Source organism: Talpa occidentalis, unplaced genomic scaffold (genome assembly GCF_014898055.3).
Source record: "Talpa occidentalis isolate TD23 unplaced genomic scaffold, MPIMG_talOcc4v2.1 talOcc4.4, whole genome shotgun sequence".
Classification (NCBI taxonomy): domain Eukaryota; kingdom Metazoa; phylum Chordata; class Mammalia; order Eulipotyphla; family Talpidae; genus Talpa; species Talpa occidentalis.
In genome coordinates this window covers 146,334,584-146,349,234 of record NW_023604295.1, presented here as the reverse complement: position 1 = coordinate 146,349,234, position 14,651 = coordinate 146,334,584, and the positions used below count along the sequence as shown (strand labels likewise).

The following is a 14,651-nucleotide window of genomic DNA, read 5'->3' as shown; positions in this document are numbered from 1 at the left end:
GACCACGGACATACTCCTGGGGGAGGGTTTTCTGCCCCTTCAGAAAAGCAATCTCCCGTTGGGTAAGAAAAATCAAAAGCAAACTCCCATAAACAACAATCTATGTTTTTAGTGCTTTGCTGTATATCCACAAACTCTACCTACAGAATCCTTTAAACCAAATAAAGAGGGGGAGACTTTCTGGAAGTCATTCATGAATACGGTGCCAAGGCCCCACTGGCAGCCCCATGTTGCCAAGTCAAGAAGCAGTGGGAACAGGGACGCGTCCCCCCGTGAGAGGCAACATTCAGCCTTGGGGAGGAAGGACACTGCTGCCCTCGACAGCCTGCACAGGCCTGGAGGATGGACGTGGGGGAAAGGAGCAGGCCACAGGGGCAACACTGCGGCGTCCCCTTCCATGGGCCCTCCAGGCCAGCTTCTCTGCCACCAGAAGTAGAACCGTGGGGGGAAATCAGGAGTTTTTAAAGGTTTTACAGGTTGAGTTTTGCAGACTGAGAAGGTTCTGAAACTGTTTCACAACAGTGTGGATTCTCCATGACACTTACAAAGGTTAAGATTGCTTTTAAAAATTTATCCTCCTATTGCAAAGACATTTTCTTATTATTTAATGGATTAATTTAAAAAGCACAGAAACGATTATAAGGTGGTTAAGTGGTTAAAAAGTTCAAAATGGTCCAAGGCATAGACGGTGACAGTCCTTTCCCCAACCTCCGTCCCCGCAGCGCAGGCATCCTCCCAGCCAAGCCTCCTCCGAGACGATTTCCAGAGATGAATCGCGCATCTCCCAGCGCGCACAACCTCTCCTCTGCTCCCTCTTTCTGACACAGACATACACCTGCGCGCAAGGTGTGCCGGGGGGCGAGTCCTGACTCCCTCCGCCTGCCCTACATGCTCCCATTTAGACCCACGGGTCGTGGTCTGTCCAAGTTTCAATGTCCTTAAGGATGTGCCTTTAGGTTGTTTCTAGTTTTCGTTATTACAAACAGGGCTGCAAGGAACCTGTGCCAGTGTATTTGTAAAATAAATTCCTAGAAACTGGATTTCTGGGTCAAAGGTTTCTAACTTTGCAACTTGACAGGTATCAGCATCAAGGGCTCCCTCTGAAGCCTGTACCAATTTACACTCCCACCCACAGGTATCAGAGATCCTGTTTCCCCACACCTCTGAGTATGTTTGTTTTCTTAGCTCATTTGAGTAAAAAAAAAAGGGGGGGGGGAGACAGAAGACAGTATCTCCACATCTCTCTCCTGAGGCTCGTCTCTACCTGGGAGCTCATATGACACTGGCAAACGTGCCCCGAGCGGCTGGTGGCGCACGGTTGCAGGTGACACAGCCCACCAGAAATGGTGACACGCCCTGGCTAACCCCCAACATCCCCATTTAATTGGCTCTTAAGCCAGCACCCAAGACCAGCCCTGGCTCTGACCGCCCCGCTCAGGGTGTAACCGGAAAGTTAAACAACTCTGCTTTTCTCAATGACCGACAAATTGTTCTCTGGCCAAACAAGCTTCTTAAGAGCTGACCTCCCAGAGTCCCCTGTACAAATGGACTGGCGCTGAAAGCCACTGACTTAATTGATAAGCAGTCCCCCAAGGCCCAGAGAACACCTCAGCGCTTTCCCTGACCTACAGGCGCTCTGGGCGCCATCTGGGTGACACTGAGGGACTGAGACATATGCCACTGCGCTGTTATTTTTTAATCCGTCCTTTATAAATAGCATAATCACTTACTTCTCTCCATTAAAGCCCTGCTATTCCTTGACAAAACGTGTTTCCATTGCTCTTCCAGCAACTCCGACCCCCACGCTAGTTCCTTCCCGGCCCATGTACACAGCATCTCCCCTTCAGTCTCCCTTTTGGCCTCACGTAATGACGCGCATTAATCGATGCAAGAAGCAACTTTACTGTGGTATCATGTACAGGTGGAGGGAGGCTGCCATTTTAAGAGGACGCATCCAAGCACTGACAGCCGCAGAGGCCGGCAGCTCTCCCTCTGACTCGACTGCCCGGGAGATGTCCCGGCGCCCAGGGCTCCGGGAAGACAAGACGCGCCACAGCCCACTCCACAGCCTCCACCCCAGGCAGGAAGTTTTCTCCCCCAGCCTGGCACTGCTCGCCCCAGCAACGCAAAGCGAAAGGGCCAGACTTTGCCTCAGCTATTGGCACACCGTCTCACCCTCTCCCTTTCGTCTGCCCTGTCCTGCGACACCTCCAGCCAGAATATCCCCAGAGCTCCCCAAGGTTTCAGAACCCTCTCCCAGAGTGCACTCTCTTGCCTGGGCTCTTCCGCTGGCCTCTGGTGTGGCTGGGCGGAATACTGTGGCAATTGCCTCCTCGATCTCTACTCAAATATTTGCTAAGTGCCTGGCATGTGCCAGGCACTTAAATATGAGTAAGACGCCACGCTACCCTCAGTAAGGTCACAGAATTCCATTAATGTGCCTAATTGACGATTTCAACAGCGGTTCCAGGGTCATGGCACATATTGAACTTGGAATGACTTAAAGTTCACGTCCACGCAGTCACGCAAGAATCAGTCCTTTCACCTCGGCGTGGCGTCTTGCAGCGGCCCCTATTCACTCGGTTTCTTTGATTCCTGCTTTATTCCAACAAGCAGTATTAAGAACTCTGGCAGGACACTAACCACTGGTAATAGCCCATAGAAACACAAGGTGTGCGCTTCCTTCTTGCTGAAATGGAAGATTTCCAGTTCTAGAGGTAGGCGTCATCAGAGTGGTTTTTTTTTTTTTTTAAGAGTCACTTACTTATGCACACAAGAACTGGGGTGTAGGCCAGAGAGGCTGAGAGTGAGAGGATTCACCAGAGACAGAGTGGGGAGCAGAACAGGCAAACTGGCTGAGATCCCCTGCTGAGGGGAGCAGCGGGGAGACAAGAGAGGTCTGCTGCGCCCTATGGGTAGCTCTCTGGCCAGGGATAGAACTTGTGCTGCAGTGGCTGGAGACAGCTTGACAGTGCTGTCTTTAACCCCTGCGCCACCGCCACTGGGGATCCTTCATCTGGGTTTCTATATGCAAATGAATGAATGAACAAATGAAACTCTGGTGTCAGGGTCTCTTCCTTTATGACTCTGGGCTGTCTGGATTGAGACTGGAAACCAAGGATTCAGTCTTCAAGCCTCTTGCCCTGGGACTGTGACAGCTGGCACAAGGGGAGCTTTGTGGGGTGGTGAGATTGCCGTTTTATCTTTACCTCGCAGTGATCATATGTCGGTAGATATAAATGTTAGTTCTCAAGCATTACACAGTTCTCAAGCATTACATTTTCACTCCATGAAAATGGTGGCTCAACATGCTATTGTTAAAATCTCTTTTCTTCTCCCTCAGGTTTTCTAGTAATTAAGATTCTATTTGGGGGCCTCCCCGGTGGCGCAGCGGTTGAGCGCTGGGTTGCGAAGCTGCTCGCGGCCTCTGCAGCGCCTGTTCGATCCCCGGCTGCTCCCCGGCCACCGGAGGAGGGTCCCACATGGCGCGCAGACCTCTCCTGCCGCCCGCTGCTCCCCTCAGCAGTGTCCTTCGGTCCTTCTGCCTGCTCTGCTCCCCGCTCTGGCTCTGGTGAATTCTCTCACCCTCCCGTGCTTCTGACTGTACCCAGTGCTTGTATAAACAAACAAGCAAAAAATAAATAAATAAATAAATAAATAAAACATGCCTCTATTAAAAAAAAAAAAAAGATTCTATTTGGGCTTAAAAAGTTTCTGAGTGAATGGGGACTGCTCTTGCCTGGGGCGATGGATCTGTCATTTACACAGGCCAGGCTGTATCATACTGCTTCACGGGACTGCAGAGCAAGCCCATAAATGAGGCATGTTTTCTCTGTTCCTTTCTTTTTTTAAACTGCAGGTGCATGTTCTGGCAAACTCCTACCCACCCTTCAAGGCCAAATGCAGGTGGCCCCCTCACAGCGAGACTTCCAGATTTTCAGAGAGGGAGGAAGCCCACCTGTCACTCTTCTTTGTGCTCACTGTCTTGCCACACCGAGTGGCTTGCGCACCCCTTCAAGCCTCTTAGGGTGACCAGCCTAACAGCTGGTCTGCTGAGAACTGTTTCAGGCTTAGCACCAAAATGCTCGAGTCCTGGGAAACCGCCCTGCCTGGAGCAGGCCAGAAGAACTTGTCGCTCTGTTACAGATGGTGAGTGACTAATAAAATAGCCCCCACTGATGAGGGACCAAAGATCAAGTCTTCACAAACTCTTCTAACTTAAGGCAGCGTTGAAAGTGGTTATGATTATCCCATTTACACAAAACGGGGGGAGACCGAGAGTGGTAATGATTGCCCAGGGTCACAGGGCACCTGGAACCGAAGCCAGGTTTGCCCACGTGGGCCCACACCGTCCTCTCTGGCCGGGGGCAACTTCACGCAACACGTTCTCACAGACCCGGGATCAGCAACTGCATCATCACGTTTCTACCGCCCGAGTGAGCAGACAGGCGGGCGCTGGTCCTCCGCAGGGACCCAAGGGCCCAGGGCCGGGGGCACATGGGGGGCGCGTTTGTGTGCACTGTGAACTCACTCTCCTCACGCTCACGTGAGCACCACTGCAGACCAGGCTGAGAATGGGGCTGCCAACAAGTCCCACGGGCCTGAGTTCACACCCTGCAGAGAGGACACAGCCTTTTCCCTGACACCGCCATGCAGCCACCTGACCCACCTGACCCGGTGCCAGGCTGCCTTCAACTGGGCGCCCCAAGACAGGCTGCACTTGCCCTCTCGACTCTGGAATCTGGGCGCACTGCTTACTTCAGCACCCTCCCTCTGGATGCGGGTGACACTTTAGACCTAACCACCTGCTGGGCGTTCGCACACAGCATTTCTAAAAACACGGTTGTGTTCCTGACGCTGATGACCCGACCCTCTCCATCTGGGGATTCTGAACTACCCATCCCCCAGCACCAAATTCTCACTGCGGGCTTATGGGGGCTGGGGAAGCAGCCTCTCACCCTATCCCCCCGCTAAAGTGGAACCCTGGGCACCAAGCTTCACGGTTTCAAATCACACGTTCTAGGGAGGTCCAGAGAACTCAAGACAGTTCGGAGCAGGCCGAGCCAAGCGCCCCTCCCCCAGCACACCCACCTGGAGCGCCATTGTGTGGGGCGCAGCGCTATCTCGCCCCAGCCGGCCCCAGAGCCTCCGGAGCCAGCGACCCGCCCCCGCCCCGGGGGTGCCGTCTGGCTCCCCCGCGAGGAGGAGGGGGGCCCAGGGGCCGCAGACCCAGCCCGGCGCCACTTCCACGGTTAATCAGTTTACCTGGGATGTGTATTTGGCTGGACCCCGGCACCTCGGCCACCCAGGGCCTGAGGATAATTTAAAGCTCTTCAAAGGCGGGTCCCTCCTAGAGGCCAGCCCCCCCCCCCCCCCCACTGGACACCTGGGGGCTGGGCTTTACTCTTCAAAGCGAGAACAAACGAAAGGATTTAGCACTTAGTAGGTGGTCAGTAAATGTTAACTTTGCTTCTCCAGCCGGCTCCCCTCCCCCCAGGGCCTGCTCCCTCCCAGCCGACCGGCCCTTCTTCTCGCCCCCGCCCAGGCTCCCCACATTTTGGACTATTGATCCTCACTTCCCTTTCCCGGCCGGGCCCGGGCCGGGCTCAGACTGGAGCTCACGCACCCGAGGGCCGGGCAGGGGCACCTCAGGGCGCGGCCCCCGGAGAGCCGCTGCGCCGCCGCCCAGAAAGCCAGCAGGAGAAGGGGCGCCCCGGGGCTGCCGCGGGCCCCGACACCGACAGGCCTGGGCTCGGCAGCGCCCCTGGACACCCGGTTCCCGCCGACCCGCACGAAGCGACCCCGCGGCCCGGCCCAGCCGCAGTTCGACCGTCTCTGGGCTCCGGCCCTTCTCTGGGCCCGACGGCGCCCCCGAAGGGCTTCATCCGCGCCCGGGGAGGCCCCCAACTGGGCGGCCAAACGGCCGAGCTCCAAGTAATCGGCGCCCTGCGGGGCCCCTGCGGGCGGCCGCCGCAACAGCCGGCCCCGGAGGCCCGCAGCGCGGCGCCGCCCCTCGGGCTCCCTCCCGGGCGGTGGGGCCGGGGCCGCCGCCCTCGCGCGGTCGGGCTGCGTCTCCAACGCCGCCCCGCGCCCCACCGCCCGCCCCGCGCCCCACGGCCGCGCCCCACGCCCCAAGGCCTCCCCGCGCCCCACGGCTGCGCCCCACCGCCCGCCCCGCGCCCCACGGCCTCCCCGCGCCCCACGGCCGCACCCCACGGCCCGCCCCGCGCCCCACGGCCGCGCCCCACGCCCCACGGCCTCCCCGCGCCCCACGGCCGCGCCCCACCGCCCGCCCCACGGCCTCCCCGCGCCCCACGGCCGCGCCCCACCGCCCGCCCCGCGCCCCACGCCCGCCCCGCAGGACTCACCGAGGTTGGGGTGCCGCGCGGCGGGGTTGGCGCGGCCGGGCAGGCTGTGCAGCACGGGGCCGTCGAAGGGGCCCGCGGAGGCGGCGGCCGCGGCCCAGGTGGCGCCCACGTCGGCCATGTAGGCGGGGTAGGGGCCGGAGTAGGAGCCCGCGAAGCCGGCGCGGCCGTACTGCTCACGGCCGCCCAGGCCCGCGCCCGCCGCCGCGCCGCCCCCGCCGTAGGCCGCGGCCTCCCGGGCGGCAGCGGCTGCGGCCGCGGCCAGGGAGCCACCGGGCCCCGGGAAGGAGAAGCGGGGCGACACGGGCGGCGGCGTGTAGGCGGCGCCCTCGGCCCCCGCCTGGCTCCAGCCCGGGCTGCCCTGCTGCGGCCCCGGCCCCGCGCCCGACGGGGCGGCCCCCGCGCCGGCCCCCGCGCCCGCGCCCGCCGCCGCGCCCGCGCCGCCGGGCAGGTAGGGCAGGCCGAGCACGGCGGGCGGCACGCGCGGGGTGGGCACGTAGACCGGCGGGGACGCGGCGCCCGCGCCGGGCATGAAGGCGCCCGCGCCGCCCGCCTCGTAGGCCCCGGGCGGCGGGCCGTGGCTGGCGGCCATGGCCAGGCTCTGGTACATCGCCCCGCGCGCGCGGGCCGGGCTGCGCCTCGCGGCGACGCCGGGGGCGGCCCTGGCGGCGACAGCAGCGCGCGCGGGCGAAGGGCTGTCGCGGCAGCGGACACCCAAATCCAGGGGTCACGGACGGCAGGTCCCGCCGAGCTGTGTGCGTGCGCGGTCCGGACGCGGCGAGCCTCGGGGCCGGCTCCCAGGAGACGCCCGGGCCGGGACTCCGGCCGCCGCGGGAGCTGCTGGAGCAGGGGCCGTGTCCACCGAAACCCGGAGGTCAGCGCTCGCGGCCGGCGCGCGGTGGAGACGGGCGAGGCGTCGGCGGGGTGTGGGGCCCCCGAGGCGGGGGGCGCAGGGCGTAGGCAGGCTCGCGCCCTCCTCGCTGCAGCCGGAGCCCTGCAGGAAGGACAAAAGGGGAGAGAAGCTGAGCCCGGGGGTGCAGAACCCGCTTTTCCTCCACTCGGCTGCGGCTTCCGAGCCGCAAGCGAAAGCGCCGCGTCGGCCTAGCCTCGGGCCAGGCGGTTGCGCGCCCAAGGGAGTCGCCCCAGGGGCGCTTGGAGAAATGGCTTTCCGGTTCCCGGGCTGGAATTCTTGGTGGTGATCCGGCTCAATTATTTTGGTATTTCTAATCCGTATAGGACTTTAATTTTACCTTATTTTTAAAGCACACTCTTGTCACAGGATTTTATGACGTTCAAGGGTTGCTGCAGAACGCCTGGGGTCTAAGGACTCTCCCTCCGTCTCCTCTGTTCCCACAGCTATGCCCAGTTCCTGCCCAAGGAGGAACTTCAGATGGCCCGTGGATGGCAAGGGCAGACTTCATAAAAACCAGCAACCTCAGAGACTTTTTTTTGAAAAAAAAATTTTTTTTGACCAGGGGCAGAATCCAAATGTTTATAAATGAGCAACAGTGTCTGCTAAGTCTCCCAAAAAGAGCTATGAAATTCCTTAACCACAACACTGTATGGTCATCAAATCAAATCTTGTTTCTTGCAAGCAAATATATTTTAGAGATTTTGCAGATTGGATAGCGAGACCAGGAAAGTGAGGGGAATGTACAAAGGTCACTTGACAAAATTACCGATTCTGAGTCTAATTCACGGAACCATTATTAGTCCTCCCAGGTTGGGAATGAGAACAGGAGCCAGACCACTTGGGGGGGAGGGTCGTTGGTAGGACTTGACTTCAAACTTGTAGCCTGTGTTTTGATTTTCAGGCTCAATATTTCTGCTGAAACAAGAGCTGCTGTTCTGAAGCACCTGCTCTGTTCCAGATCCTTCCCCACAGCTCCGCTAAGTACAAGTGTCTCTCCTGGTTTCACAAAAGAGGGGACTGAAGCACTAGACTGTTTTGAAACTTGTCTCAGATCAAAGTACAGTGAGAGGGCATGGGGGATGGGGTCTGGAGGCCCCCCCCCCTTTTCGCCTTAAAAGGAGGCAGCTATGCCTAACAGTGGCTTCTCTGCAATCCTACGGTTACACAAATGTTAACTGAACTATGCACCAAATCCAGGCTTGGCCACTTCCTGACTAATGACTTCAGATAAATCACTTAACTTCTGTGCCTCAGTTTCCTTGTTTGCAATAATGCAAATTTTCAAGATATTTACCTTGTAGTCATCGTGAGGATTCTAAATTAATGTATGGAAAGCACTTATAACGGGGTCTTCAAAAACTATGAAGGGGGGCCCCCCTGGTGGCACAAGGGGTTAAGTCTCAGTACTAGGAAGCTATCCACAGCCACCGAAGCAAGCAAGAGTTAGATTCCTGGCCAGGGAGGTGACCCACATGGCGCAGCAGAACTCCCCAGTCTCACCCGCTGCTCCCCTCAGCAGCGTATTTCAGTAGATCCGTCTGTTCTGCTCCCCACTGTCTCTGGTGAATCTTCTCCCACTCCACACCTCTGGCCTACACCCCTGTTCTTGTATGCATTAAAAAAAACCCAACAACTCAGAATGGGCACAAAAAAGGTTCCACAAGACTGTTTACTATTATTATTGTCATTACTACAGATTTCTAATGTGCCATAAGAAAGTTCCTCCGATGTAACATGTACTATAATAAATGTTCATCTTTATTATTGTAAAAAAATTCTAGAAATGAAATCTCTAATACACACTAATGCTTTCAACTATTTTTGCAACATCACTAATAAAATGGGATTCATAGCCCTGTGATCGTCACACGGTAACTTCTAAGTGGTTTATTATTTGCTTTAAAAAATATACAGTATATTACTGGTGTTGTGGACACTTCCAGTAGGAAGTTTGGTGAGAGGTTGGATTCGGTCTCTCTTAGCCAACCCCCCCCAAAAAAGATCTGTTATCACCAGCTTTCCTCTTTGAAAATCAAGACCAAAAATTAACACATAGGCATCTCTGGGCTTCAATAAGCAAGTCCATGGGTTTACTTTGCTAAGATGTGCAGTATTTAATTTTTACATGAAATGTATAGTTGACCGATTTTATTGTATTTTTTGGTAATACTCAGCACCTACAATTCTAAAAATGTAACTGTAATTATAACGAGAACTTATAATTCTGTAATTCAACGTCCAGTATAGATACAGACGCTAACTCACAAGCTTTAAAATGCAACGCTAAAAATCCTGTAGAGCTGACATTCGTCTTTCTTACATGCTCTGCCTTTTCCAGTGGCTGATACATTATCTGGGAGCTGGATTCCTGAACAAAGAGATGCTTTCCCGCTACACCTTTCTGGGAAGACCCTTAAAATGAGTCGTTATTTCTGTGACTGAGGCTGGGCCAGGCCTCGGGGCCCAGGTCTGAGACACGGTCTTCCCTTTCCTCCCGCTCGCTCACCCCAGTTCACCTCAAATTCAGGACAGGAGGTGTTTTCTTTCTTCAAGACTAAGCCTACGGCCCTTTGCGAAACCCTCTGCGGGCAGGGAAGCCCGGAGCCCCGCAGCTCCCGTCCATGCACCGATCCTTGCTCTGGCTGCGCGCCGGGCCGCGGCCTGCGATCTCCGCCTGCAGCGCAAAAAAGGGGCGCACGCGCCGCTCACACGGGTGGCAAAAAAGCAGCCGGCCGCTGTCGGGGACCCGGAGGCCCACAAGAGTGGGAGCACCACCGGTGGGCGCACCCCCGGCCCCTCAGGGCAGCCTTTCTCCCCTGAAGAGCCGAAACCCGCGCTAGGCCGCCGGCTCTTTCCCGCGGCACAGGAAATGCGCTCCCGACCCTGCGGCGGCCGGGCTGGGGCGCCGGCCCGGGTCGCCCAAAGGCCACCCCTTCCCACCCGAAAGATCCCCATCCCCGGCCCCGGCGGGGTAGCAGTTCCCCAGCCCGGCACCTCGCTCTCCCCTGGGGGACCCCGGGTGAAAGCCGAGACAAAGTATCGCGGCCCCGCAGGCCGACCCGACCGCGGTGGCCGCTGCCCTCCGCCTGCGTTCCGGGGTCAGCCCGCTGGACCCCGCAGCAGGGTGGGCGGGTGGCTTCGCTAGCTTCGCCAGGGGCTGTCGCTGCCCGAACCCCTGTTCACAGGGCGAGGGGCTGGCTGGGAAATCGGGCCGCTCGGCCTCTGTCCCGACTTCCGAGCCTCCCCGGGGCGCAGGCCCTGCCGCGCTGCCCCCCGCGGCCACTCGGCGCCCCGGGAGCCGCCAAAGGGGTCTCGGCTCCGGCCGCGTCCCTCCGAGTGCGAGCGGCCCTGGGCCTGGCCCGGGCAGCCGGCTGGGGCGATTCCACCCGGCCACACGCCCGGGCAGGCCAGGCCTGCGAGGCGCAAACCCGCGGCGGAGAGCGCACGGGGAGACGGCGGAATCCGCCGGGCTCGCACGAAGGCCGCCCCGCGCGCCGGGAACCCTGCTCCGCGCCGCTCCCCGCGGGTGGGAAGGCGCGGCCGGGGCTGAGCCGCGAGCGGGGCGGGCTCTGCCCATCGGGGGACGTGGGGTGACCGCGTCCGCTCCCCACTCACCGGCTGCGTCTCCTCGCCGCAGGCGCAGAGCGGGGCCGCGGGGCCGCGCGGGAAGGAAGAACCGAACCGGGCCTCCCGGCCTCGAGCCTCCCGGCCGCCCCCAGCTGCGGCGGCGCCTCTCCAGCCTCCGCGCCCGCCGCGTCCAGCCTGGCCGCGGCGCCGGCCCCTCGCCCCGCGCCCCGGCCGCGCTGACTGGCTGCGGGAGTCACGTGCCGGCGGGGGCGGGGGTGCGCCGCCGGGGCTGCACCTCCGCGGGGCGCCGGCTGCGGGGCTGTTCAAAACCTCCCAGCAGCCAAAGTCCAGGCGCCGGGATCTCCGCGGAAAAAGCCGGGCTGCTCCGCCGGCCGCGGGCTCGGCCACCGCCCCGCGCGCGGCGGGCCGCGGCGCTGCCCAGGCCCCCCGCCCCCGGCGGAGGGCCGCCCCCCGCCCCCCGATCCCCCGCCCCCAACTCCGGTCCGGGTCCGGCCCCGCCGGGGGCCAGGGGCGGGGCTGACAGGAAGGAAGGGACCTCGGGCGCGACCCCCGATCGCGTGTGGGGCGCTGGGTCCCCGGGGTGCCCGGCCGGTAACCGTGGGGATCCTCCTGGCCTCGGACTCCGCGACGGTGCGGCCGAAGAAGCCCCGGACTGGACCCCTCAAATCTGCGCTCGGAGACCGACCCCTCCCTCCAAGCCGCCGGGGAAGAAGGCCACGCGGCGGCTCCGGCCCCCAGTTTTTCATGTTTATACAAAACGTGCCCCCCAGCAGACCCCCCACCTGCCGCGCCCCGCCCGCTCCGCCACCACCTCGCCCTGCAGCCCGCGGAGCTGCGGCCCCGGCGCTCGCGGCCGGCGGGGCTTTTCCCCAGGCCTCGGCCCCCTCCGGCCTGGGGGTGCAGGGGCGGCGGCCCCGCTCGGAGAAGGCGTCGGGGCCTGGGCCCCAAGGGAGCGGGCTGCGAGCCCAGCCCGAGCCCCCAGACAGGTCTAAAGGTTAATAGAGCAATCGCAGGGCCCGATTACCGCGCAAAAATAGCCCATCGATTCCTGCAGCCTCGGCGCAGATAACAGCCGGCGGCCGCGCTCGGCTCTCGTGGAGACGGTTTTTTTTAAGTCTCAGTCTCTCTCTCTCTCTCGCTCGCTCAGGCTGGTCACTCCAGATTAGCGGGGTGCGGGGGGGGGGAGATGCCTCCCTGCACGAAACCCGCGCGGCTCCGGAGAAAGGGCCGCGCCGACACCCGCTTCCGCCGCTGGAAATGGGTCGCGGGTTCCCGGTTACAGCGAGGGCGACGCGGGCGCTGAGCGAAAGGAAACCCCCAAAGGGATCGTGGCCAACTCGTGGGGATTCTCAGGAAAATCCCGGAGGAAGGGCCGAGCGCGGCTGCGCGGGGATCCTCGCCCCCGAGCTGGAGGTGCGGGGCGCGGGGCCTTAGGCCGCCCCGACTCCGGGACGCGCCCCGGGGAGGCTGCGCGGTGAGGCTCCCCCAGCTCGCGCCGGGCCAGTGTGGAATTTGGCACCGCAAATCTGAGTCGTGGGAATTTAAGAGCGAGGGGTCCTGGGGTGCCGGGGACTGGGCCTGGGCGCCGGCCGGGTCGGGTGGCCACGCGGGCCTGCGCGCTCCGTAACGCGGCGAAGGCGACCTCCCTGCGGCCTGAAGCGTCCTGAGTTAGGGTGAGCGAGGGGCCTGGAGCCAAAGGTCCGTGCCGAGGGCCCGCCTCGGCCTCCTGCAGGGCTGGCGACCCGGGCCGGGACGAGCAGGAGCTGCCGCTCGCGCGCGGACGGTCGTGGCTCCAGCCACGCCCGAAGCCTCAGAGCTGCGCCCCCCGCGCGCGCCCCTCGGGGAGTCCAGGGGCTGAGCCGGAGGGCCGGGCAGTGGGTTATTTTAGAAAGAAGCCCGAGGCCTGAGGCTCAGCGCTTGGAGGGGCGGCTCTCGAGCGTCCTCGAAGGCCGAGGACACAGGCCGCTTCCCCCCACCCCCCCGCCCCCCGGTTCTTCCAGCAGCGCGGGGGGGGGGGCGGCAGCGTCAAAGCGCGCGCTGGGTTCCCAGTAGCCGGGCCTTGGAGGTGCCCGCCCGCCCCCCGCACCCCCGCACTCCCCCCCCCACCCCGCCCCGGCCTCGGGGAACTTCCCTCTCCTCCTCTGCCCTGAGGTGAGGCAGCAACAGGTCGGCTCTGGGCGTTCGCTGGGGGCGCGCGGGGCCTGCTTCTGCCCGGGCGGCGAGGAAGCCCGGGCCTTGCGGGGGAGGCTATTCCTAGCCAGGCCAGCAACCCAGCTCCTCTCCCCGCGGCTCTGCCGGCACTCTCCTGGGGCGCTGACTCTCCTGGGGCGCTGACTCTCTTGGGGGGCTGGCTTCCTGGGGCGCTGACTCTCCTGGGGCGCTGACTCTCCTGGGGCGCTGACTCTCCTGGGGCGCTGACTCTCCTGGGGCGCTGACCCTCCTGGGGCGCTGACTCTCCTGGGGCGCTGACTCTCTTGGGGGGCTGGCTTCCTGGGGCGCTGACTCTCCTGGGGCGCTGACTCTCCTGGGGCGCTGACTCTCCTGGGGCGCTGACCCTCCTGGGGCGCTGACTCTCCTGGGGCGCTGACTCTCTTGGGGGGCTGGCTTCCTGGGGCGCTGACTCTCCTGGGGCACTGACCCTCCTGGGGCGCTGACCCTCCTGGGGCGCTGACTCTCTTGGGGGGCTGGCTTCCTGGGGCGCTGACTCTCCTGGGGCGCTGACTCTCCTGGGGGGCTGACTCTGCTGGGGCGCTGACTCTCTTGGGGGGCTGACTTCCTGGGGGGCTGACTCTCTTGGGGGGCTGACTCTCCTGGGGGGCTCAGGCCTGGGAGCCTGTGGAAGCTCCTTACTTCTAGAAAGGCTCCGAGGGCCGAGACTTTTGTGTCTGTTTCCTGTGGCTTTTTTTCAGGACTCAGCGCCCCAACCTTCTCCCCGTGGGCTCTCGGCGCGGAGGGCGATTGGCAAGCGGTCTGCTCTTTGGGGGGTGCCCCTTTTCCCCTCCATAGCTCGCCCCCTCCCTGCCGGGGCAATCGCGGTTGCCAGGAACCCGGAGCATTTCAAGGCCTCGCTGGGCAGCCGATGGAGGTTTATCGGGCCGCCGGGTTCCCAGGCCTCTCCCTCGCCCCGAGGCGCAGGGAAGGTGGGGGGCGGGGGTCTCGAGGTCTGGGCTCCCCGCTCCTTAAGGAGCTGTCCCCCGCCGGCCTGGGGGTGGGCGGCTTTTCTCTCCCGGAGTCACCGGGCGTTTTGCCGCTGCGCGAGCCTCGTTTTCCTGAGGCCCGGATCTAGTGGAGAATCGGGCGGAGATTCTAGACAAGTGAGAATCACTGGAGGGGCCCCTGTCCTCGGGAAAGCGCTCCCGGGGCCCAGACACTGCCTTTCCTCGCCTCTTTAGGGACCAGGGCCCGCGCGGTCCAGACAGGAGACACAGCTGTAAGCTGCACAATTGGGGGGTGGATAATAAACGATGAAATTCAGTCTCCCCACCGGCTCCCCAGGATTTCCGCGTGTACCCCGGCGCCGCTTCCTTTAAACCAGGTGCAACCTCGAAAGCCACCGTCTCCAGTTGGGGCTGCGGAGACCCTTGGGCATTGCGGGGTGCCCGGGAAAGAATGGCATCTGAAAGAAAAACCTGGATCCCCAACGTCTAATCGGCAGCAAGGCCCCCCGGCGCCCCCGCGCGCGAGAGGGCCCGCAGGAGCCCCGCCCGCCCCGCGCACCGCTTGCTGCGGGGGAGGCTGCCCGGCCGGCTCGCGGCCCGCGCTGGGGACGGCTTCCCCGGCCCGCG

The 14,651-nt window shown here is 62.1% G+C and overlaps 2 protein-coding genes across 3 annotated transcripts in view; both read right to left on the bottom strand.

Moving 5' to 3' along the window:
- GATA4 (GATA binding protein 4) overlaps nt 1–6,975 on the bottom strand; it is a 39,689-nt gene extending 32,714 nt beyond the window's left edge. For both annotated transcript variants that reach the window (XM_037526549.2, XM_037526550.2), the window contains exon 1: nt 6,369–6,975. In XM_037526549.2, the coding sequence (XP_037382446.1) occupies nt 6,369–6,975 (607 nt within the window). The remainder of the gene's footprint in view (nt 1–6,368) is intronic.
- Nucleotides 6,976–7,033: 58 nt separating this feature from the next.
- Nucleotides 7,034–13,870, bottom strand: LOC119258278 (translation initiation factor IF-2-like). Its single transcript, XM_037526716.1, has 4 exons — nt 13,792–13,870; nt 11,891–12,202; nt 9,795–9,952; nt 7,034–7,359 (listed from the first exon to the last, which is right to left on the bottom strand). Exons 1-4 carry the CDS (start codon nt 13,868–13,870, stop codon nt 7,093–7,095), a joined length of 816 nt encoding a protein of 271 aa, XP_037382613.1. The 3' UTR covers nt 7,034–7,092.
- Between the last annotated feature and the right edge of the window lie 781 nt (nt 13,871–14,651).

What these genes read in the sequence shown, in the direction of transcription:
- LOC119258278 (XM_037526716.1), bottom strand. Translation starts at nt 13,870, where the DNA reads ATGGAGGGGAAAAGGGGCACCCCCCAAAGAGCAGACCGCTTGCCAATC. An exon ending in CGAGAGCCCACGGGGAGAAG is followed by an intron (nt 12,203 to 13,791) that starts GTTGGGGCGCTG and finishes AATCCCCACGAG; the next exon opens with TTGGCCACGATCCCTTTGGG. An exon ending in CGATGGGCTATTTTTGCGCG is followed by an intron (nt 9,953 to 11,890) that starts GTAATCGGGCCC and finishes TTTGCGCTGCAG; the next exon opens with GCGGAGATCGCAGGCCGCGG.